A 26,539-nucleotide genomic window follows, 5' to 3' on the forward strand; every position below is an offset into this window, starting at 1 on the left:
AGACTCATGCATGCGCGCACACACACACACACACCCACACCCACACTAACACTAACACGTGCACAAAATGAACACACACACACACACACACCGCGCGAGAGAAAAAGACTACAGGGAGGCATGACGTCATGATGCATTAATTGACGTCAAAAACTTTTGACCGTGACGTAATCTTCTCACGCGAGCTTTATCCATAGTCTTGAACAACCACACACAAATAGACTTGGAAAGTACAGAATTTCTACCCGTCCAAAGCGGCCTTGGGTGGCGTTTGCTGAAAAAAAGGGGGCGACTATTGCACCCACCGTATTTTTGTTAGTATGGTCCCAATTTTTGGTGAACTTTCATCTCCAACTGTAGCACGTAGCCGGGCACAAAGAATCCTTCTTTATCATGTATTATCGGTATGAAAATGCGTTCGTGGGATACCTCCAGCTTCGCTGGGATTAATCCCCAGTTATCAAACCCTCAGAGATGGAAAACATCTGTCTCCACTACGACACCGCAAATAGATCGGTCTCTATCAACAGACGTTGAAACGACACCTAAACTATGTGCCGCTAACCAGACCAAGAGGAACAAATTCCACACTATTCCCCAAATATCAACCAGAACAGACGGGACACATCCGTTTCAACTGTGACGCCGCAGCAATAAGGGTATCGAGTCACACACGCCGATACGTTTCAGCTAATCCCTGCAACACTAGGTATTTTCGGCATTTGCCTTCCCTCAAACCCAATCAAGGGACGGGGAAAGGAGACGAAGAGACTGAGGCCTGCACATTCCTAAGCCTCTTCCCCAACTGTTATATCTGCACAGTGGCACTAATTAAAACCTCCAACTGAGCACACATACCCTATCTCGACGATTTGCTCAGCCCCTCACATTCCCGTACCAAAGGGACACGCGTTACCACCCCACTATCCGTGGTCAAAGTGCACTTGTCACTATACGGCTCTCTCCCAAATCATGGGCAGACACCCCAAAACACAACTCCGCATCAAAAGGAGGAAACGAACCAGACTTTCTAATAAGAAAGAAAAAATGATCAACAACAACTTGACACGAGCCAAACAATTCGTGATCAACTTGTCAAATGTGCAACTCTCGGATAGACAGTATCTGGGCTTAGCAAAAGGCCTCAAATTCATACCAACGCCAAAAACCAACAAACCAACCACGAGAAAACAAATCTCTGCAGATTTCTGCAAACTTGCACGAAACAGTCGATGCAAATTTCACTTCCGTGAAAATACCTCCAACACGGAAATACCTCCGTTCTACACAAAATCCAATTGGAACCCCCCACTAGGCAACGAAGCAATCGTAGAGTACATCTTCAATATTGTTATACTGACTCGAGCGAATCGCTACGATCAACCGGGTTTTGTTCGCATTTGACTGTGATCTTTTTATATCAACACATCAGGCCAAACTGGGGTTTTACCCGGTATTGAATGCAACGCAGATAAAGCAGAAATATCTCACACAGTCAAGGTCATCAATAATTCACAGCCCTCACAGTGTGCAAGAATGTAAGCGTGTGTGACTTCAGCAGTGTGTGTGTGTGTGTGTGTGTGTGTGTGTGTGTGTGTGTGTGTGTGTGTGCGTGCGTGCGTGCGTGCGTGCGTGTGTGTGTGTGTATGTGTGTGTGTGTGTGTGTGCCTTTACGTGTGCGTGTGTGGAAATACTCCGCCATGTACGCGTTAAAAATAACATCGACTTTAAAATCTTAGACGAGCGCACCTTTGTGTTGTAACCCACGCGCGCAGAAGAAGAGACGGTGACATTACCTTCGAGGGGATTGTGTTCAGGCAGTGTGCTGCAAACCAGTGCAGGCCAGCACACGGTCTAGTAATTGGCAATGCAAGAGCATTTTCGAGACGCTTGACAAAACATAACAAGGACACTCTGATTTTACAAATCTGTGTTGACTCTGTTATAAATGCAGACACTGGCATAATCAGTAACGCGGTGCTGTTTGGAACTACTGGGGAAATACTCGAGGCAACCATCCGTGCAATGCGCCTGCCTTGCAAAAGGTATGTGGTATATATTTTCGTTCTCTTTCCAGGTCAAAGTGACACTAATTTTCTTCTAAAACCCTAATGTGACAATTTTTGAAGAACGACATCTAAAAAAAGCAAAACATGATGTAAACATGTTATACTCAAAGAGTCGAACAGAGAGAGAGAGAGAGAGAGAGAGAGAGAGAGAGAGAGAGAGAGAGAGAGAGAGAGAGAGAGAGAGAGAGAGAGAGAGAGAGAGAGAGAGAGAGAGAGTTTCCAAGTTGCATGTAGGGCGTTAGGCGACCTTGACATTCGCAATGCACTCACGCCCTGTTATACTGGTTGCACACATAGCTGTCATATTATTTCGTGGCTCACTTAGGGTGGATTTTTCGAAAGACAGAGCTGAAAAACCTGTACTGAATTATGTACAGCAAGGGCGGTCTAGTACCCGACCTGCCCTGCTTATTCCACGCTCTAGTGTTGCGCTGACTTTACCGTCAACAACCACAACAGCAACAACAACAACAGCAACAACAACAACATCACCATCAACAACAGCAACCTCAACACCACCACCAACAACAACAACAACAACAACAACAAACAACAACAACAACAACAATAACAACAATAACTGACCATATGAAACCTGTAAACCGAGACGGGTCGAGTTGTTCTCAATACAACTTGCCCACATTGCATACACCGATTTTCTTTCATTCTGAGCACATTTTCAGTTTAAGCATATCATATCTGTATAATGTACAGATGTATAAATGGAAAAGAACTGCAAAGCAATCATTGTTAAACATGTAAGTGAAACATCAATTTTGAGAACGGCTTTATGTGTATTTTTTTATTTTTTTCTTATCCATGTTTTTGTTTTGTTTTTCTTTTGTTGTGACTGTTTCATGATCACAGTGATTGGACATTTCTGTAGTAGTTCTTGGTAAATAAGAATAACCACATTCCAATATAGGGCACGTCAAACATTTGGAAATGAACTGCACTTTTTCAAAAGAAGATAATAACAAGTTGCGTGAAGCGATTAAAAGACATTTAGTCAATCGGTACGCATTCATCTAAAAGATCAACACCAAAAACTAGCCTGAACTTTCCCGAAGACCGATATGGGTCACGCTCGTCTCCGCGAAGAATGCGAACAATACACTCGACCTATTTTCTTTAATTCTAAGCGCGTTTTTCAAGTAAACATAGACGGGCGCAGTGGCGGGGTGGTAAGACGTCGGCCTCTTAATCGGAAGATCGAGGGTTCGAATCCCGGCTGCGGCCGCCTGGTGGGTTAAGTGTGGAGATTTTTCCGATCTCCCAGGTCAACTTATGTGCAGACCTGCTAGTAGCTTATCCCCCTTCGTGTGTACACGCAAGCACAAGACCAAGGGCGCACGGAAAAGATCCTGTAATCCATGTCAGAGTTCGGTGGATTATAGAAACACGAAAATACCCAGCATGCTTCCTCCGAAAGCGGCGTATGGCTGCCTAAATGGCGGGGTAAAAACGGTCATACACGTAAAATTCCACTCGTGCAAAAACACGAGTGTACGTGGGAGTTTCAGCCCACAAACGCAGAAGAAGAAGAAGTAAACATAGTATATTTATATATTTTTGAATTCAGGAGAAGATGAGGAATACAATGCAATATTTTGTTTAATTTGTACGTGGAAAATAGTTTATAATGACAACTTTAATGAGCAAACTAATTGATGTTTAAGCTTTCGAGCTGAAATGCAATCACAAAGTCCGGACTGAGTAAAAAATTGCTTGGCCCAAAGTACAATCAATTTGGTTAAAAAATAAAGGCGTGACAGTGCCGCCTCAACTATCTCAACAAGCTGGATATGACGTCATCACATTTATTGAAAAAAGAACAAACAATTCTGGGGATATCATACCCAGGAAATATCATGTCAAGTTTCATGAAGATCGGTCCAGTAGTTTTGTCTGAATCGTTCAACAAACACACACACACACACACACACACACACACACACACACACACACACACACACACACACACACACACACACACACACACATATATGTATAAGTTACAGTTCCGTCCATCCATGGTATCGCCTGATATTTTGTCGAGACTGGGTCAATGAATATGATGACGTCACTCGAGGCTCTGCCGAGATCAGTGACGTCATTATATTCTTTCACCCCGTCAAGACAAAATATCACGCGATACCATGGATGGACGGAGCTGTAACGTATATATGGCATGACCAAAGTAAAGAGAATTTGTCATGGGATGTGGTGTAAGAGATTTGAAATAAAGAAGATCCGTCTTTATCCTTATTAATCTCCTTCCAGATTCTTTATAGGTGCACACACACACAGTCAATCATCTGACTCCCGCTCAGAAGTTTAGGAAAGCAGAGAGAAGATTAGAAGAATTTGTAGTCTTTCACCAACTCATTCTTTCCAAACAATAGCCAATGGTTTAATTAGAACATGCAAATTGGTTTGTTTCTGACATAGCAATTATCAACTCATTCCTCAAATTCTCAAATATTTTCTTGCTTACAATAATCAATTCATGACCTTTTGAAACTCATTCATTCATTGTCCACGACCTTGTGAAACTCACTCATTCATTGTCAACGTCATAACATATTTACAAGGACAAGAAAGCAAATAAACAAAACATAACTTTTACGTTATGTAGAGGTGACGATGTAGCTAGCCTTCAACCTTATGGCCTCCATCGCACCCTCGCCACACTGGCACCACCCCGCACAAGTCAGACTGGGGCGGCCTCATCTTCCAATATGGCGGCACCCATACAAAAGTCCAAGTCATCCCGGCAATGTTTCCCGGTTCCAAGGTTGACATCAAGATCAAATGTTTTCTTCCAAAGTTGACATCAAAAGCAAGAGCAGGTTTTCTCATCCGAGAGCCCAGGTCGAATGACTTTCAATTGTCAGGCAGTTTACAATCACAACTTGCCCAACTCACAAAATCAGGCGGTTGCGATTATAACGTGAACAACTCGCACAGTTGTAAACTCACGTGCTGCGAACCCAGTTTGACCCGCCCGTAACTAACATGGAATTTTACTGAGTTGTCAAAACTTTCCACTCTCAAAGTTAAACAACTCCTGACAAACTCTTTGTATTACAAAAAGCACTAGTTATATCCCTTCAACTATAAACACCATAACCGCCATTCATTACATGTGGAAACAAATCATTGGAAATTCACCATGGGCAATCAACCCAAGCCTAGAAGTTGTAGAACTATATTTTGTTTCAGTCTTGGCAAGGCCAGTTTTGTCCAGTTCTGGAAAAGACATCATGAATTCATTCACCCTGCCGAGACGAAAAAAACAATTCCATGGATGAAAACGTATAAGCTTATTATCCCGTGATGCATCAAAGCTAAATTTTGTTTTGAAATGTCATTACAACGTACAGATAACTTATAACGACATAATCGCCTTCACAAGACAGGAAAAACGCACACTTTGTTTTTCGTCTGCTACAAATCTAGTCTTGTTGGTTGACGGAGAGAATAAAGCTTCAATCGTACCTTCATCAACAGGAATAAATGCTCAATCCGCTGTCAGTTCGCAACTGAACCTTGTTTTTTTCTTTAACTTTTTGGTTAACATTGAAACGGCAATCCAAAAGAGTGTTTCAGCTGTTTCAAGACACTTAGCTCCTTCTTTTGAGTTGCTTTTCAGTATAAAATGACACTGGAAGCGAACAAATTGTCGCGTATACTGTCGTCACAAAAAGACGTCATGACAAAGTTACACGCAAAGTGAAAGAGACTTTGACGTCATTTACTTTTGTTTGGACTTTTCCGTCTGTTCCTAGCTTGTCAGTGAAGACCTGACGTGAGTAAGCTTACCCTTTGCAGCTGTGAAATAATCAGTCTTGTGTCTCGGTCGTGTAGGTACAGAGTTTGCTTCTGCAATCATTGTGTTCGTGTTGATGACGGCTTCATAAGATTTCCATTTTCTTGTTTCTGCGGCTGCGCAAGTTATTTTGCCTAGGTCATGGCCGAACTTTAGGCCTACGGAGAAATATCGCTGGATATTTTCTCCCTAGATTAACAGAGACATTGTGTGGTAGTCATCTCTGTTTGTCCTTGGCCTCATCAATGCCTTGGTGATTGTCTTCTGCTCACTAAAGCTGACACTGTTTTCAGGTTGGTCTTCCACGGCTCCTTCTTTCGCCAGCTCATCTGCCCTTTCATTTCCTGGTATCCCACAGTGTGCTGGTATCCACTGGAGGACAACTCTTCTGGTTTGTCTGACCAGCTGTAATGCTTTGGCCACCTGTGGGAGTTTGTCGTTCTCTAGGGCCTGAAGGACTGAAAGGGCGTCCGAGAGGAAGACAACTTGGTAGCAAGGGTCTGCGGAGTCCTGAACCGAGGAGGCGGCCTGCATGAGAGCTTCTGCTTCTGCTTTATAGTTTGTGCAGTGTTTGCCAGTGGCAACGCTGGATGTAGCTGTATGTCCCCCAGGGAACTGGATCAGAATGCCAGCACCTCCATTGAGCACGGCGTTAGTTGCTGATCCATCGGTGTATACATGGATCCACGCCTCTTTTGGGTACTGTTCGTCGATCAGGGCTAAGGTGAGTGCCTGTCGAGCTGTGTCATTCTGATCTTCTCCTGAGGTAACATGTGGAACACTGGTGCAGATCTGGATGCCTGGTTTCTCTGTTGCCTTGGAGGTTTCCTCTTCTTCTTGAGTCAGAGGTAGAGTGTTCTGTGGGAAGACTTCCCTGTACTGTCGAGAAAGTCTCTTGCTCTCGTGTACAAAACTGCTCCGTTTGAGCCGGTTCTTGGTGAGGTTGCTCAGTCTGTGCTTCATGGGGTGGTCGGGTAGGCACTTGAGCTTCCCGGCCTGTACCATAGTCTTGGCTTCTCTTCTCTGACAGAGGGGTTCGATGGTGGTAAGCTTCTCCATGTCCTTGATGGGGGTGGATTTCATTGCACCAGTGATGAGTCGGAGGGCCTGGTTTTGCACACGGTCGAGGGTCTGCAGGTTTGTCTTGGCTGAGGTTGACCACGCTGTGGAGCCGTACTCGAGGTGGGGTCTGATTGTTCCCTGGTATACTGTCTTCAGTATCTTCTCGTTCGCTCCCCAGGTGGTACCTGCCAGCTTCCTGAGTATGGCTAGCTTGCGCCGGGCCTTCGTCTCTGCCTGTGCAATGTGTGGTTTCCAGGTCTGCCGTCTATCAAAGGTGACACCAAGGTACGTTGCTTCTTCATCCTCTCTCAGAGGAGTTCCACCAAGCCTAATGGTTCCGGCTTTCTGCTTTGGCGACAGAGTGAATAGGGTGGTGGAGGATTTCTCCTTGTTGATGGAGACGCACCAATCTTCTGCCCATGCGTTCAGCCTATCTGCCGCTTGCTGCATTCTGTAGGTGGCAGTACTTGCGTGCTCCTCCTTGCACCAGATCACAAGGTCGTCTGCGTAGAGAGCAGCTTTGATCCCCTTGGGCATCTCAGACACCAGATCGTCGATGAAGAGAAGGAAGAGTGTGGGGGAGAGGACTCCGCCATGAGGGATGCCATGACGAAGGAGGAACTTCTTGCTTTTGGTCTGGTCGACGTTAACTCTTGCCCTGCGGTTATAGAGGTAGGAGCGAATCCACTGGTACATGTTTCTGGACACGCCTTTCCTCAGCAGTTTTACAAGGAGTCCATCTTTCCAGACCTTGTCAAAGGCCTTCTGAAGATATATCCAGGTGACGAAGACCAGCTTCTGTTCCTGAAAGGCATCTTCAACTTCTTGCGCCAGGTAAGTGACCTGATCTTCAGTGCTGCGGAACTGTCGGAATCCAGCTTGTTCAGGGGCGAGGAAGTTCCTGGATTCCAGGTACCACCGGAGGCGCTCGTTCACAATTCTCTCCAGGGTCTTCACAACACAGCTGGTGAGGCTGATTGGGCGATAGCTGGTGGCCTTCTTTGGATCCTTCCCTTTTTTTAAGATGGGGATCATGATCGCTTCTCGCCAGAGTTGTGGTAGCGATCCTTCTTGCCAGCTGCTGTTGAAGACCTCGAGTAGCTTGTTCTCTGCTGCACTACCAAGGTGGGTTAGCATCTCGTTGGTGATGCCGTCTGGGCCAGGGGACTTCTTCGCCTTTAACTTTTTCAGAGCTGAGTGCAGCTCGTGGAGTGTGAGTGGTTGACTCATGGCGTCCACTGTCAACTGTCTGGCAGGTCTCTCTCTTTTCTCTCTTCTTGCTTCTCTCTGTTTCTCGGGGCTAACATGGAGGTTGCTCTCAGCTGCATAGCTTTCAGCAAATTGGTTGGCAGCATGCTTTCCAGTTAGCACCTTCCCGTTCTCTTCTAATGTGATCTTTCCTCTGCAGGTGTTCTCATCATTCAACTGCTTTGTAAGCCTCCAGAGCTTTCTGCCATCCTTCTCAAGGTTCAGAGAGCTTGTTTTCTCTTGCCAGCTTCTCCGTCTTGCCTGTAGCTTCTTCTTGAGAAATTTGGCTTTGGCTTCCTGGAGGCGGATGTTGTTGTTTTGTGACGGGTTGACTTCTGCTTCCCTTCTGGTGTCTGCCAGATCATCATCCAGTTCCTGCAATTCATTGCTCCAGTAGGGCTTATAGTCTCTCCTGGCACCCCTGGGAATGGACTCACGCGCTGCTCTGAGGATGCTCATGTTGAAGTCCTTCGCCACCATGTTGATGTCTCGACCCTTGACTCTGATGTCTTTGGTGAGTTCGCTGGTGCGGTGTCTAAAGAGGAACCAGTTCGCTCTTTTGTAGTTCCACCGTGGGAAGGAAGCTTCAGTGCAGGACTCCATGCCCAGGGTCAAAAAGACTGGCCGATGGTCACTTCCACCTAGCTGTTCTCCGACCTCTCTGCTGGTTAGCTGGTGCATGTCTTCCGTGCAGAAGGCTAGGTCAGGAGTTGATGTAGTGTGCCATCTTCTGGAGTAGAATGTAGGGCAGTCAAAGGGACTGTTCAAAAGGATGAGACCTTTGTCGTCCTGCCAGTTCTCCACCTCTTCTCCTCTCCGATCCAAGTGGTCATATCCCCAACTCTGTGAATGACTGTTGAAGTCACTCACCACGATGAAGTTGGAGGCCTTTGCGGGGATCGTGTCAAGGGCGAGGTGTCTATCGTTGGGGCAGTAGAAGTTGACAAGATGGAATTCTGCTGTCTTCGTCTGGATTCGAATCACCTGATATTCGGAGTCCTCCATGTGCGTTTCTATCAAACAGGCATTGATGTTGTTCCTGATGAGGGTCAGGATTCCTCCTTTGCTTCGGTCTGTTCTGTCGGACCTAAGGCACTGGTAGCCTCTCACTTTGAAGGACTTTTGGGGTGTCAGGTGCGTCTCCTGAATACAGCAGATGTTGATGTTCTTCTCATGCAGGATATGCTCCAACTCTGTCTTCTTGTTCAGGATACTTTCTGCGTTCCAGTGCATGACCTGAAAAGGTCGCTGCTGACTGGGTTTCTTCCTGGTTGTGGTGATGCCAGTCACTCTCCTCCCGCGTCCCCTGGCGTGGCAAGACGGACGGGAGGGACCTCCAGTAGTTGGGGCTGGGTCCCTTTGAGGCATGGGACCCGACGCTGCTCCACCCTGGGGGGGTCCTCAATGGGCGAGCGCCATTTCCATCTGTGCTGGTTGATTGTGTCATCATTTGCGTAAGCGCGTGTACCCGTGGTTTGTTAGAGTGCGCCGTGCGGCCCGGGTCCTCCGTCTTCAGCATTCGGGGTTTTCTGTCGGGGTTACCTCACCCCTAGCTCATGGCCCGTACGTCCTACCCTGAGAGCATAGGGGGGAGGATTTGCCGGGATCCCACCCGCAGCTAGGGTTTTAATGCGCCACAAATCGCATTAGATAAGTCCCGTCAATGGACGATGGAGCATTTCAAAGGGGGTAGCAGTGCCGCCTGCTACCCCACTCCGCCCTGGTAGGAAACACCGCCAGTTTGGTCCGCGGCCGCAAGCGGCTGATCTCCATTTCTGAAGACCGTTCCCCTATCCGCCACCCGGGGACGCGCTGGGTTGGGGGTGGTCGCCCCACTGAAAATTCCACACTGGGTTAAGAAAGATCAGCCTGTCCCAGAAAATTTCAATCAATTTGATTGAAAAATGAGGGTGTGACAGTGCCGCCTCAACTTTTACAAAAAGCCGGATATGACGTCATCAAAGGTATTTATCGAAAAAAGGAAAAATTGTCCGGGGATATCATACCCAGGAACTCTCATGTCAAATTTCATAAAGATCGGTCCAGTAGTTTAGTCTGAATCGCTCTACACACACACACGCACAGACACACACACACACACACACACACACACACACACACACACAGACACACACACACACACACACACACACACACACACACACACACATACACCACGACCCTCGTCTCGATTCCCCCTCTATGTTAAAACATTTAGTCAAAACTTGACTAAATGTAAAAAGGAAAGGAAATTGTAGTGCGGAAAACCTAAACTAGGGTTTCATGATACTGCAGTCCTTTACATTTTCCTGAACTTGGCTTCTTTCGTATTATTTACGAGCACACAGTTAACGTCCTCTTAATGTCTATATTTGTGTCAACATGATTAAGCATATTTATCATTTCTTTAATTTCGCTCATTGGCATAGTCTTGTCAACAACTAGCTCCAGAATGCACGGCTTTACCTCCCCCTCCTTGTGAACGGCTTTAATGAACAAACTAAATGTATAAATGTATGAATTATCAATCATCCCACCTATAGTGCAATCACGTATTCCGGACTGAGTCGAGGAATAGGCGGTCGAACTTGAATCCATTTGTTTAATAATGTGGCCACTGAAGTGCGACCTCAACTTTTGCAAAAGGTCAGATTTAAAATCATCAAATATAGTTATCAAAACAATTTAAAACGTGGTATGTTATCTCGAAGAATATAATATTAAGTTTCGAGAAGTGCTATTCATACTCACACACACACAGATACACCCCACCTTCATGCCAATGTCGGATCTATCTGAAAGTATTAGATCAACATTTTACTAAATGTAACAAACCAGTATGATCGCAGGTTTGACAACTTCTTCTTTCAGGTTGACAAGTGGCCACGATGGGACTTGCGTGTCTCCTCTGTATCACCCTGCCTCTCCTCATGATAGCCCTGTCTGACACAAAGAGTACGTGGAGGCACATTACTTGCGATGCAGGGAGCTTTCCTCCAGGACAACCTGCTGCAGTGACCTGTAACCTCCACACACCTGTCAGTGCGCTCAAACGTACGGTCAGCGTGGTACGCTATCGTTCAAATGCACCAACACTTGACATTGGTAAGAACACTCAACAATTTTGCATGGTGAATATATACCTAACTGTCAATGGTATCGTGGTGAAAATTACAACCTACACACCTAAATATCAGTAATAACTTTAGTAAGTATCCAAAGCTTGATCAAGCTCAACTTTTCCGTTTTCTATGTCGTACTTGTTCTTTTTACATGTTGTCAAGTTTTGACTAAATGTTTTAACATAGAGGGGGAATCGAGACGAGGGTCGTGGTGTATGTGTGTATGTGTGTGTGTGTGTGTGTGTGTGTGTGTGTGTGTGTGTGTGTGTGTGTGTGTGTGTGTGTGTGTGTGTGTGTGTGTGTCTGTCTGTCTGTCTGTCTGTCTGTCTGTCTGTCTGTCTGTCTGTCTGTCTGTCTGTCTGTCTGTCTGTGTGTGTAGAGCGATTCAGACTAAACTACTGGACCGATCTTTATGAAATTTGACATGAGTGTTCCTGGGTATGATATCCCCAGACTTTCTTTCATATTTGGGATAAACGTCTTTGATGACGTCATATCCGGCTTTTTGTAAAAGTTGAGGCGGCACTGTCACACCCTCATTTTTTTTATCAAATTGATTGAAATTTTGGCCAAGCAATCTTCGACAAATGCCGGACTTTGGTATTGCATTTCAGCTTGGAGGCTTAAAAATTAATTAATGACGTTGGTCATTAAAAATCCCAAAAAATGTAATTACATTTTTTTTTATAAAACGATCCAAATTTACGGTCATCTTATTCTTCATCATTTTGTGATTCCAAAAACATATAAATATGTTATATTCGGATTAAAAACAAGCTCTGAAAATTAAAAAAAATTAAAAATTATGATTAAAATTAAATTTCCGAAATCGATTTAAAAACAATTTCATCTTAGGCTATTCCTTGTAGGTTACTGATTCAAAAAACATATATATATGATATGTTTGGATTAAAAACACGCTCAGAAAGTTAAAGCGAAGAGAGGTACAGAAAAGCGTGCTATGCAGCACAGCGCAACCACTACCGCGCTAAACAGGCTCGTCAATGTCACTGCCTTTTGTACGTGCGACGGACTACGGTCATTGTGAAAAAATGCAGTGCGTTCAGTTTCATTCTGTGAGTTCCACAGCTTGACTAAATGTAGTAATTTCGCCTTACGCGACTTGTTTTCTTCTCTGTTTTGCAGTTCAGGCTTTGAGATTTATGTTGTTTTCAGATGTTGGGTTGTTCATCCCCTTGTCGTTTGTTCTGACAGTAATCAATGTGCCTGTGTGTGTAACTGTGTGAACTCAATGTGTTTTGTGTGTGTGTTGTTTATTTTACTTTCTTACAGGAACAGATATTCTGCTATGTCGGTGGAACCCTGAAGAGCAAAAACATAAATGCACCATCAAGGATGGTTATACCGTTAACAACATTAGCCAAGAACCTCTTATCATCAACATTCCCGATGTCACGGAAGAATCCGCAGGGTTATACATGTGTTTCATTTTGCCTCAAGACAAAGAAACATCACACGTATGTGAACTGATCGTACAAGGTAAAATATGCGTGTTATTAAATAAGTGAGTAACTTACAGAGAGAGAGAGAGAAAGAGACATACAAACAGACATACAGGCACACAGACTGACAAGTGAGACACAAGAACACAGAGACAGAGAGAGACAGGTTCTTGTTGTATATGCGCATCAGGTAATCAGGCTTTTGGCAGCATATGATTTTTCTACTTTTCTTTAATGAGCTATATCATGCGAAGTGTGATCGTTGTCTACAAGATTAGCTTTAGCCATGATTTAATCACAACGTTTTCGTAAAGATTGTCCCTTTAGTTGTGTTGTTATGCTCACATATGGTATTGCTAGTTACACTCGACTTCAAAACAGACTATCAACAAATAAGTATGAGTCACAAACAGTTTTTTTCTGCAAGTCAGCTTTGTTCCATGATATAATTATACAATTATGACATTCTGTAGAATTGTAACTGACTGAATGATTAATCATGATTCAGCGTTCTTGTTATTTTTTCTGGACATTTTAAATTCCATCTAGAAGAAAATCTCACATTTGATGCAAACAATTCTGCTTTCCAAATATTTAGTGTCGGCATTTTTAATCAAAACTAAGAGAGGCAGAGTACTTATGACGGGATCAATCGGACTTAAAGAAGATTGCGAAAGGAATTAACCTTTTATTGAAGGGAACCTGACTGTTGTATGGTATTTACCATTCAGGTTAATCGATTTTGAAAATAAATGTCCTGGATGTAGAAATCCATGCTTACGCAAACCGTGGTTCTCAAGTGACAGACAACAAATAAAGCAACAATGCTTTCTTTTTAATTCTAACCGTATTCAAGTTATGCAAAATCCCTGAGTGTTCCTATTGACTTAATTGTTGTCTTCTAATTTTCGTAACGATCATCCATACTCATGTAAAACACAAGCACAGTGTGTGTGTGTGTGTGTGTGTGTGTGTGTGTGTGTGTGTGTGTGTGTGTGTGTGTGTATGTGTGTGTGTGTGTGTGGTGTGTGTGGTGTGTATGGTGTATGTGGTGTGTGTGGTGTGTGTGTGTGTGTGTGTGTGTGTGTGTGTGTGTGTGTGTGTGTGTGTGTGTGTGTGTGTGTTTTCAGAGGGATCCGGAGGCGCCACAACAACAATGATACATCTTCAAACAGGAACAGGTAAGAGCTATATGATTTTGAGCATAAAACAAAACTTGACATGATTACTGCATGTGTGGGCCGAAGTAAAACTTATTTCTTCGTGTCACAACTTTCTCATGTAATTCACTAAATGAGCAAAGTAAACTACTCTAGTTTTACATATTTATCGCTCTTGTCGAGTCTCCTGTAAAAAGAGAAAACGCAGCGCATTCTGAATATTGGCACTGAGCTAAGCGGGGAGCCTCGATGAGTTTAAATTACACATGTGTGTGTGTGTGTGTGTGTCTGTGTGTGTATGTGTGTGTGGGTGGGTGTATGTGTGTGTGTATGTGTGTGTGTGGGTTGTGTATGTATGTGTGTGTGTGTGTGTGTGTCTGTCTGTCTGTCTGTCTGTCTGTCTGTGTAAGTGTGTGTGTGGGTGTGTATGAGTGGTGTGGGTGCGCCTGTGTCTGTGTGGTTACCCGTACATGTTTATGCAAATTGCGTACATCTGTTCGTTGTATTGCAGGCGAACAGAGTCACGTGTCGGTGCTTATCATTGGCATCATACTTATTGTGGTTGCTGTGGTGGTATTGGCTGCTACAGGCGTGCACTATTTCAGAAAAAAGAGCTCTGCGAAGTTAGTGGGAAAGACGTTTTCTTCTCAATTTGTCTCTTTTCCCCCATAGATATCCATACATCTTCATTTTGTGGTTGTGGTTCAGTCAATAATACACTGAATGGGTTTTTTCTTCTTCTAGGAACAACAGAGCTGATATCTGTTGTTTAGGATTTGTTTACGAATAGATATACGTCTTAAGCCATTACTCCTCACTGATAAATGAGCCAAACCTCTTCCACACTGCCGGATTGCGTGGTGATATATACACTCTAAGTCTTCCACCTTTGAACACAGTTTTTGTAACCCGTTGTAAACACTGCGTGAGATACGATATAATTCTACTTGCAAAAGTAGCACATATTGTAAACGCTATCTAGTATTTACAATGTGTGCTAGTTTTGCTGGTAGATGTATATTGTATCCCACTCAGTGTTCACAACTGGTAGCAAAACGGGCATGTTCTAAAGTGGAACACTTTAAGCTACAGTGTAGACTGAATGACAAAATACACATGTGATGTGACACTTTAAAAAGAAACTATCTAATGCAAAATGAAAATATAAACACTGCCACACACGCTTCTGGCGATGATGATGATGATGATGATGATGATAATGATGATGATGATGATGATGATGATGATGATGATGATGATGATGATGATGATGATGATGATGATGATGATGATGATGATGACGATGACGACGACGACGATGATGATGATGATGATGATGATGATGATGATGATGATGATGATGATAATGATGACGATGACGATGACGATGACGATGATGATGAAATAAAAAAAGACATGGACAATTATACATTAACATGCTTCCATTTTAAACGTCGAGGTAGTCATCGTGGATTGTCGCCCGACCAAAGCCTTATTGAAGCCCAAAATTACACATATCTAAATTATGAGTACAATGAGTTATTTGACAAACATGAAATGTCTGATACCATTGTATTCAGCTTCGCCTGTCCGGCAAGGTTGCATTTGCACAATACACATCTGATATTTTGCGAAACAGACAGAAGATGAAGAAGAAGGAAAAGCGCGATGAGCACACTGATGCTGTTTCGATGCTTCAACAAATTCCAACACGCAACGAGCATGAACAGGTTCTAGGCGAAGGCGAAGCGCTTATCCAGCAGGAGTGCGACGGTCCAAACGAAAAGGTAAGCGGATATTGCCCTTTTGCGGTTTGCCTGACACATGGTTTTTCAGCGATATCTCGCCAGCTATACACATTCCATAAGACATGCACAAAATATGTTCCCCAAAGGTAAACAAAATTTAACTTCAGTTTGTTTTATCTCTCGTCTTCATGTTGTCCTGTTAACATTACTAACATGTGTTCTCTCTACCAGGCCTCTAAACCAGTTTTGTGAATATGCAATCAATCTCAGCCTTTTCTGTGTTATGCATGTGCCACCCATGCATGGGGGGGGGGGGGGAGGGGGGCTGATTTGGCCTATATGGTCCGCTGGACGCAAAACGCAACAACTAACTAACTGACTAACTCATGCATGGAGGATTCCGCATAATTAAATGTACGGTCCTTCCCGTTTAAACGATTGGGATCAATATCTCAAATCTAACCAAGCTAATAGATGGGAGAAGAGTATCCCTCGACTTTGACAAATACCAGGAATCAACGTATTCGGTGCTTTTTGTGCATATTTAGATTCGTGTATGCATTCATTTATGAAAAGCGTAATTCTGCAAAATTCCCCCCCTAATAAAATCCATCTCCAAAAAGCAGTCAGGATGTTGATCATTGTTATGTGTCTAAGTCAATAGATGGCTTATCCCACGTAAGAGTCTTTGCAGATCTGATTATAGTGAACATAACTAATATTTAGAATGAGTGCGTCAATAAGCCAGTACAGACGGCTCATATGTTCAGAGTAGGCCTACATGGCGGCAATGACAGCACGAATGGAGGCAGGTAATATGGCAGAGTACGGATGACAACAAACAGACCTGATTTTGTTTAAACATCTTGTTAGGAGACCTTGAAAGCGGGAAACAATTTACTCATTGTGTTTAATATTTGTACGGTTTTGCCCAATATCACATGATGTGTTACCCTGTTCATTAAATTAAAGCATTAATGTATCTATTGTATATATGTGATTCTCCACCACGGAATGAGTCGCACGTCACCTTTGCAGGATATTTATACTTTTACATTTTCTTAAAGAGTTGTTTATGCTCTATCCAGTGGTGAAACCCGTTTTAGATAAGAGCTACAACTTTTCGAGTTATAAGCCTGTGACTAAAGTGACCCTCACACTGATACCTGACACCCCCCGGACGTATATTAGGCCAAGCGCAGAACCGCGCGAGGTGACATCCGACTCATTCCGTTGTGGAGGGTCACATATGTTCTAGACAATTTTATAATTGACACGTTGAATTGTTGCCCTTAGACATGCCTTCATCCTTGACCGTATCACTGCCATAGATAAGGGATACAAATATCCTTATACATTCAAGAAATCCATTCTCTGATAGAACTTGAATTGATTTGTAGCAATGGTTAGTCTAAGCTGTGTAAATCTTGTATATGAATTTAAACAAAATGTATACGCCCGCTACGCACACAAACCAGCAGAGCTGTTAATTTGGTGGGTTCAAGTTCAACTATACTCGTACTGTTACCCCCCCCCCCCCCTGTGTGTGTGTGTGTGTGTGTGTGTGTGTGTGTGTGTGTGTGTGTGTGTGTGTGTCTGTGTGTGTGTGTGTGTGTGTGTGGTGTGTGTGTGTCCCGTTTTTGACCGCTCTTGCGACTGACACCTGACATCAGTAGGAATAACATAGCACGCGAAATACGCAAGGTAGCAAAGCAAAACAATGTATTCAGGGTAGATAATTGGTTTGACTTTCTTTTCGTATGTCAAAGAACGCAGAATTGATTTTTTCTGAGTTTTTATTTTAGCCGTAAGCGCCATGTTTATAACTCATAACTGCTGTTCACAATGCGGCCGCAGTGAAACCAACAAAGGGGCCTCACTCTGGAAGAGTTTCCTGCTCCGATAAACGTGGCGCTTACGGCGAAAATAAAACTCAGAAAAAATCAATTCTGCGTTCTTGATAGCAGTTTCGTCCAGACTGGACTCCAGCTTTTGCTTTTCTTATTTTTCTCTATCGTCCAAGCCCATAAAATCGAACAAAGCGGATTGCGTTTGGATTTCCCTCTTTGAGATGACTGAGACTGCCCCCCTTGGATCGTTCCGTGTCAAGGCCTGTTACAGTACTGGCCGTGTGTTCAAGATGCGTATACTCGTAGCATCGTCAGTCCACCGCGCACGGCAAAGGCAGTGAAATTGACAAGAAGTGCGGGGTAGTACTTGCGCTGAGAAGGATAGCACGCTTTTCTGTACCTCTCTTTGTTTTAACTTTCTGAGCGTGTTTTTAATCCAAACATATCATATCTATATGTTTTGGGAATCAGGAACCGACAAGAAATAAGATGAAAGTGTTTTTAAATTGATTTCGAAAATTTAATTTTGATAATAATTTGTATATATTTAATTTTCAGAGCTTGTTTTTAATCCAAATATAACATATTTATATGTTTTTGGAATCAGCAAATCATGGAAAATAAGATGAACGTAAATTTGGATCGTTTGAGAAAAAAATGTTTTTTTTTTACAATTTTCAGATTTTTAATGACCAAAGTCATTAATTAATGTTTAAGCCACCAAGCTGAAATGCAATACCGAAGTCCGCCCTTTGTCGAAGATTGCTTGGCCAAAATTTCAATTAATTTGATTGAAAAATGAGGGCGTGACAGTGCCGCCTCAACTTTTACAAAAAGCCAGATATGACGTCATCAAAGGTATTTATTAAAAAAAGGAAAAAAACGTTCGGGGATATCAATCCCAGGAACTCTCATGTCAAATTTCATAAAGATCGGTCCAGTAGTTTGGTCTGAATCGCTCTACACGCACACACGCACGCACACACACACACACACACACACACACACACACACACACACACACACACACACACACACACACACACACACACACACACACACACACACACACACATACACCACGACCCTCGTTTCGATTCCCCCTCGATGTTAAAACATTTAGTCAAAACTTGACTAAATGTAAAAAACAATACACACACACAACATTGTCTTTCCCAGATAGTTTTTATCAGCCATAGATATCACCCATTTACCCAAAGATGATTGACTTCCTGTCGCAACACTTATGGGACTAATTTCTTTTCTTGGTTGAAGGAAATTCTGAAGGGCTTTGAGATGAACAATGAAGCTTGTCAGGAGGTGATGTCACTGCTACAAAGAGAGATAGAGGCTAATGTGGGCAAAGATGCTTCAGCGACGATCAAGATGTTTTCTACACTGGTGAAAGATTTACCACGTGGGGAAGGTCAGTAACTCCGACAATTAGAGAAAGCAGACCAGCCGATGTAAATGTGATACTTATCGTCTGAGTGAGATAAATTATTACTGATAACATGAAAAGATAACCTTTATTTATGTTCCGTGTATACATTATGACAAAAGAATCATATCACTTTATGAATCACTATAGTCCTGAAGTTCGTGTTCTCATTATGAGTATAACATCAAGCCCTCGTGGAGACACCAGAGAATATTTGTTTCCACTAAAGTCTGTCATAGTATGGTCACGCCTCTTGTGGCAGTATGTCATTGAACTGATGGTAGTAATCAAGCACAATTTAACCCAATATTAATTGATGTAATGCGTGACTGAATTGCTCTATTTCAGAAAATGGTCAATTTATGGTGGTGAACCTTGGTAGCAGATCGCTAAGGATTCTGTTTGTGAGGATAGAGGGTCCGCAAATCGAAACTCATGATTCAAAGACTTACACAATCCCGCCTGACGTCAGACTGGGCACATGCGTACAGGTAACATTATGGATCATGCCCTATTATCTGTAGTTTTCATTTGTGTCATTGTGTTTAATTTGCATCTGTGTCTGTCTGTCTCTGTATATTTATGTATCTGTGTCTATGTCTGTTTCTCTGTCTCTCTGTCTCTGTCTCTCTGTCTTTGTCTCTCTCTGTCTTTCTCTCTCTCTCTCTATCTCTCTCTCTCTCTCTCTCTCTCCATCTCTGTCTCTCTCTCTGTCTCTCTCTCTGTCTCTCTCTCTCTCTCTCTCTCTCTGTCTCTCTCTCTCTCTCTCTCTCTCTTTCTCAACTGGTTTGTATTTTTATTGACATTCAAAATGTGAATAAACAATGGCGACTGCACGTGAGAGCGAACAACAAAAAGACCCAAAAGTACTGTACTCACGCTAAAATGACGAAGACAAAAAGGCACGTTTATGAACTTTGACAGCTAGCATTTCTAAAAGCATTACTGAAAAAATTGACAAAATGTCTCTCTGTTATTGCACAAAGACACCATTTCTGTCGAAAATATAAACACAATGAAAAGTTTGGACAGTTCGCCTAGAAGATGAGTATTTCCCAATGACAGCACTGATGCTGACAAAAACGATTCTGAATACCCCCCAGCAAAAACAGTTTTCAAAATGGTTTCAAATGTTAAAAATAATACTTTGAAAATATAAGTTTATTGCAAGAAAAAGTTTGACGATTACAACATTGCATCCTACAATGATTATATTGTGTTCAAAGTACTAAACAAAGGCTGACAACCCAAAATGCGTTTTGGGACAAAAATGCTTTGCTATCTCTGCCCTAAAGACCTTTTGTACTTTCTAATACAAATTTGAACATTTATTTTAAAAATACATAAATGCATAATCAAACTGCTTCATATGTTGTGAAATGTATTCTCCACTTTGTTGTTTGCATGAGTGAACACTAGTTAATTACTGCGAACATGGAAATAATGTCATTTACTGTTGTGTTTCCTGTTCTCTCTCCAGCTTTTGAATTTCCTCGAAAACCGTCTCAGCATGTTTGTGACGTCAAAGCAACTGACCGACAAAGAAACTTCCGTCGGGGTTGTCTTCTCCTTCCCTTGCAAGTACGCTGAGGAAGGCGATCTAACTACAGCTCGGCCAAAGAAGTGGACGAAAGGATTCAACTGTGATAAAGTTGTGGGCAAGGACTTCGGGAAACTTCTTCATGAAAAATTGAAGAATAAGTTGACGGTAAAAACATTATTTTATTTGTTGATGTTGTCTTGAACCAGGGACTTTTTTGAAATGATTTTCAGATGACTGAAAACTGATCCAAATCCAGTATTGCGGGCACATTGTAAATTACTAATCACTAAAATACTTTAAACTGATGTGATATATAAGGTAATTTTAGGGCTCAAAGTTCACTCATCATTGTTTAATTAGCTTAATAAGAAATGATCAATGCAATAACTAATTAACAATTGACACTGTTGTGCAATTGCATAGTTTTGTTACGCGCAAGTATGACCAATCATACACATCATCATACAAAGACGGTATCCATTCCTTCAGAACTGTGGTTAGGAGGTATTTAATAAGGGCAACTCTATGTCGAATACAAATCAAAACAAAAACCACTTTTAAGCAATCTGCACTAGCGCGACGTACATCTTTCAACGTACACTTCTCAAAATGATCATGGATCTTGCATAGAGAACATATATAATTTGTGTTTTTATTGTGTGGGGCAGTAATTAATCGTTTGTGTTGCACATTAGCTAAACTTGAAAAATGAAATAACTTCTCTTAATTACCTTTTTCATAATCACTGAAATCTTGTCGAGTTTGGTTTAAAACGAAAGCGTTCTTCTCCAAGGGAGCCAATGATCAAATGCTAGCTGAATTTGAAAAGATCGGAGGTTGTAAGGTGCCAGAAAACGGGTATAATGAGTCACTTTTGTCAGGTCATAAACCCGATAATTGTTCGTGTGGTCAGATCTTGTTTGTGTATGTTAATGCATATTTGCGTGTAAGTGTGTATGTGTGTGTGTGGGTTTGTGTGTGTGTGGGTTTGTGTGTGTGTGTGTGTGTGTATATATGTGTGTGTGTGTGTGTGTGTGTGTTTGCGTGTTTGTTTGTATGTATGTGTGTGCTTTTGTATACGCGTGTGAGTGCGTTTGTTCATATGTGTGTATTTTCTGATGCTATTGTCCTTTACTTATGTTTATTTAATGTCAAGACATTCATGTTTGTATTAGTGTAGACAATAACAAGCATTCATACCAACGTTATGCCATATAAACTCCTGTGTGTTCACCATATACAGACCTGCAAGTTAACCATCAAGGTTATTATCAACGACGCCGCTGGTTTACTCATTGCGGGTATCCACAAAGACAAGGCGTGCAGAATATCTTTTGTCATTGGCAAGGGAGTGAACGGATGCTACATGAAGGACAACGGATCAGACGGTACTGTACAGGGACACGGCGATGAAAAGGTAGGGGGTTCATAATCTTTCTACTTATCCCTTGAGATATATGGGACTCTTATCACGTTTGTTATGCACGTTTCACTGTCAATCATCATATTTCTTCTGGAATGAATGCTACTTTTGGTAAAGATTTAGTTTTTACCTTAGATATGTTTGTAGTTATTCCCGGAAATATTTCGCTTTGTAGTAAATAGCAGAAAAATAAACACAGGCCAAAGGTTAAGCAATCCTTCAATTCAGTTATATTTTAAACGTTATATTTAAAGATCAATATTTACATTGACAGACTTGTTTTATTAATGCTGAAAGTATTCGGACGTGGTCAGCTTCTGTTGAACAGAGAATTGTAAAACAAGGAAGCTTACTTATTCAAGAAAACGGCGTCCAAAATGTGCACATGCAGTTTACAGAAATAATTGTTTGGGGAAAAACAAGACTTAAACTAATTACGTTTATGGACGTAAAAATAAAGACTTAGTGACAAACACTACAGCGCAGATACTCAAAAGATGTTTTTTGGTGGGACGTTCCCCAAGACAAAATGGGTTTTTTTATATAAAGGAGAATAACATTTCTGCCAAGATGCATGTGTGAAATTTGTTTTATTTTTGTCTTTGAGCCTTCTTTAGCTTACTGTGATATAATGAATACAATTAATAAACTAAGAAACCACCATGTGAACCGAGAAAGGAAACAAAGTAGAACCGGTTTTGCAAGGGCAGATAGGTAAAAGGAACATTGTAAACCAACAAACAACCAATTAACCCACCAGCTGTTTGTTCTGCTTCTCCATTTAAATTGTTGATGCCACTCTGTGTGTCTGCCCTGATTCTTTTTCTTTCTCTATAGATCTGTCCCTTTGCCATATTATAATATGTGATTGCAGACGATCATCGCAACAGAGTGGGGCGCATTAGGAGAGAATGAATGTCTAGAGAAATTCAGAACTGACTTCGATCGCACTGCCGTCAACTTCTCCATGAGCCCTAAAGAACAGATGTAAGTAGGCATTTTGCTTCAAGGGTCATAACACACACAAAAGAAGCTCGTTCTTCGTTTTCTCTGTATTTATGGAGCTTAATGTTCTGTGTTGTCACATCTGAAACGCAAACAACGCTGGATTTTTAAAAGCACGCCACTCCATCTCAATGAATGTTTATTGAATGATAATGAACACATCATATGCTTGTGCTACGCAGTGATTCTTTGTGATGTTTTACATGCAAAGCAAGTCCGAACTCAGGTGGTGTGAGTAAAACCCAGTAATTTATGTGTGTTCAAAGACTCAGCTGAGAAAATGATAAAACGAGAAGAACTATTATGAACGTAGACATTTTAAATTTGATTCTTCAGTGCTTATATAGTGTCACACTGAAACGTGTGACATTCCTAGTCTCGATAAACAAAAATTGTATACTCAAAGCAGATAGAGGTACTGTTTTACTCTCTTTTGCTTTGCATTCTGTACACTTTGCTCTTTCAGAAAAGTCAAATTACAGCGATCAGTGCGCTTTTGTTAATTTGGCTACATTTTCCACATAGTTTCACTATTACCAAAGAATGACTGTTATGCAAAACTGACTATTTTGTATGATCTGCAATCTGCCTTTGTTTCTGCAGATTGGAGAAGATGGTTGGCAGGCTGTACATCGGAGAGATTGTAAGACAGGTCCTCCTGCTGTTAACGAAGGAGAGTCACCTCTTCAAGCCTTTCTACAGCGAGCTTCCGGCACTGAACGAGAAGCGTGGTTTCACCACAGAGAATGTCCTTATAATCGATAGGTGAGGCAAGATGCCTTTAACAACGAGTGCCTAATTGAAATAACAGTTAATATATGTTCTCCATAAAGAAATTATAATTTTAAAATAAATGAACAGACCGTGGGTTGTTTGTTGTTGATGTATTGTTTGTTGTAGTATTGGCAGTGCTGTATTTAAGTGCATGTGTTTTGTGCATATGTATTACCATTCTAACAAAACGGGTGACACGAAGCCCCAGTGTTGACAGTTACCACTTATGGCGTTACTGCTACCTGGTGGCACGTGCCATTTTCACTTTCATTATTTTCCAAGTTCATATCAATAGATTCATGTCAAATGTGAACGACGTCATCAGAAAACATCAAACATGTCAGAAATTGAGTTATGTAGCCTTTAGCATAGATTGAATGTAAAGGGGAACACTTGTTTATATGAGAAAAAAAAAGTGTTTAAAGTTGCAACAACATGTCTGAAAATAACCCCATAATGTTTGACAATTTGTTGCCAAACTATCTGTGGATTAGAGTTACAATTTGGTCGTTATGCATGTCAAGGTTGCTCGTGTACTGCGTTCGTCAAAGAACGTGCTACCTCACACCATTGCTGATTTCCGGGGGCCCGGTAGCTCAGTTGGTAGAGCACTGGACTTGTGATCGAGAGGTCGCAGGTTCGAATTCGAGCCAGGACGGACACGGGTCAACTTTATGTGCAGACCCAGAGACGGAAGCCATGTCCCACCCCCGTGTCATCACAATGGCACGTAAAAGACCTTGGTCATTCTGCCATAAGTGCAGGTGGCTGAATACACCTAAACACGCAGACACCTGGGTAGCGCGACTCCGTTGCTGCTAGCTTTCCACTGGGAGGAAGCGACCCGAATTTCCCAGCGATGGGACAATAAAATAATGAAAATGAAAAATGAAAATGAAATGAAAATGAAAATGATTTCTGACGCACCACATATTTGGTAGTTTAAACTATAGACAGTGAAGGACAGCCAACTTGGCCAAGTTTTCTTCAAGCAACACATTAACAAACACACACAAACGCACACACAAACGCACACACACACACACACACACACACACACACACACACACACACAAACACACACACACAGACACACACACACATACATACACGCACATACGCACGCACACACACACACATACATACACACACACACACACACACACACACACACACACACACACACATACGCATACACACACGCACACACGCACACACATGCACACGCACACAGACATACACACACAAACACACACACTCACACACACACACACACACACACACACACACACACACACACACACACACACACACTCACACGCGCATGCTTTCACAAGAGAATGAGGGTTATTTTGCACTATGCATCTTTCAAAGTATGGTATCAAACTCACTTTGCTGCTGTTCAAGTATGTGTGTGTGTTTTTGTGTGCAGTGACATGGACCAGGAATATCTTACTACAAGGGATTTGCTGCAGCATTTAGAGTTTGATAATATTAGTGATGAAGACTGCAAGCTTGTCAAGTTTGTGTGCAGAATCGTCTTACAACGCGCAGCCTTTTTTGCTGCAGCAGGTAATTCAAATTAAGCTACCGAGTTAACTGAAAAACTTGATATAAAGCATTATACATGTAAATGTATTGCGTTGGACGAGAAATCGAGTAGGGAGGTGAGTGTGCTTCGCGTGTGTGTGTGTGTGTGTGTGTGTGTGTGTGTGTGTATGTGTATGTGTGTGTGTGTGTGTGTGTTTGTGTGTGTGTGTGTGTGTGTGTGTGTGTGTGTGTGTGTGTGTGTGTGTGTGAGAGAGTATGTGTGTGTGTGTGTATGTGTGTGTGTGTGTTTGTGTGTGTGTGTGTGTGTGTGTGTGCTTTGTATGTGTGTTTGTGCGTGTGTGTGTGTATGTGTAGCAATTCTGAAAATAGTAATAGATTGGTATGAATTTACATGCGACTGTTTCCGGTGAACATTCTCACACGTGTTATTCTATTTTTGCTTTGAATAACTGTCTTTTAGTGAGGTATTATCCACCCTTTAAATCAAGATGATGCCCTCTCTGTGGCAATGTTATTTTGTTATTAGTGTTGCAATAGTAATCATCCGGGAATGTTACACATTTAGTAACTAATTTCTTACTCACAAATATTCGTAGAATGTTAGATTAAACTTACTTATTAAAACAAGTTGTGCCTAATTATGATGTATTTGAATTAAAAAGTATGCTCAAAATTAACGAAAATCTTTCCTTTTTTGGCACATGAGGATTGCTTATATAGCCACTAATACGAATGAATAAGTGTAGGCTCGGTCGTGGGGCCAGACAATAAGCCTCTGTAGTTTGAGAGCAGCTAGATTAGTAAACTTGGTAGAGCTTAGCTTTGTTTATCATATGTCATCTAAGTAATTATGTTTCTAAACTCTGCAAAAAAATGACTGCACCCGTTTTTGTACCCCCACTGAAACATTCATTCCTGTGTCATTTCATTCAAACTGTCCATGCAATTGAAGGTCCCCACTTGGCTATCAAATAATTATTTTACAGCTGTCACATGACCGCCGCTCAAATAAGGGTATCCCAAAATCGACCCGACAAAAACGTCAGGTACCACTTAAAATCGACGAAAAATCAGAATAGACAACTAGCACATTTTACATACGCAGAATAAGCTAAATTAACTATCAAAGTAGAACAGGTTGTTTTGATTCACTATTTTGCGTTTTCTTGCGTAATGTAATTTTCACTGATGCAGGTGTCGACCAGATGAGTGCTCAAAAAGGGGAGATTTTGCGTCAGTTTTAAGGGG

The 26,539-nt window shown here is 42.0% G+C and overlaps 1 protein-coding gene across 2 annotated transcripts in view; it reads left to right on the forward strand.

Moving 5' to 3' along the window:
• Window positions 1-1,696: 1,696 nt before the first annotated feature.
• LOC138972481 (hexokinase-like) overlaps window positions 1,697-26,539 on the forward strand; it is a 29,353-nt gene continuing 4,510 nt past the window's right edge. The window contains exons 1-13 of one of the 2 annotated variants that reach the window (XM_070345109.1): window positions 1,697-2,045; window positions 11,083-11,316; window positions 12,627-12,833; window positions 13,927-13,977; window positions 14,468-14,579; window positions 15,596-15,743; window positions 18,830-18,980; window positions 19,344-19,486; window positions 20,476-20,703; window positions 21,782-21,955; window positions 22,836-22,948; window positions 23,570-23,731; window positions 25,173-25,312. In XM_070345109.1, the coding sequence (XP_070201210.1) occupies window positions 11,100-11,316; window positions 12,627-12,833; window positions 13,927-13,977; window positions 14,468-14,579; window positions 15,596-15,743; window positions 18,830-18,980; window positions 19,344-19,486; window positions 20,476-20,703; window positions 21,782-21,955; window positions 22,836-22,948; window positions 23,570-23,731; window positions 25,173-25,312 (1,846 nt within the window). In that variant the 5' untranslated portion in view covers window positions 1,697-2,045; window positions 11,083-11,099. The remainder of the gene's footprint in view (window positions 2,046-11,082; window positions 11,317-12,626; window positions 12,834-13,926; window positions 13,978-14,467; window positions 14,580-15,595; window positions 15,744-18,829; window positions 18,981-19,343; window positions 19,487-20,475; window positions 20,704-21,781; window positions 21,956-22,835; window positions 22,949-23,569; window positions 23,732-25,172; window positions 25,313-26,539) is intronic. The other variant, XM_070345110.1, reaches the window with a different exon arrangement.

This window comes from Littorina saxatilis, linkage group LG8, assembly GCF_037325665.1.
Source record: "Littorina saxatilis isolate snail1 linkage group LG8, US_GU_Lsax_2.0, whole genome shotgun sequence".
In the NCBI taxonomy this organism is placed as follows: domain Eukaryota; kingdom Metazoa; phylum Mollusca; class Gastropoda; order Littorinimorpha; family Littorinidae; genus Littorina; species Littorina saxatilis.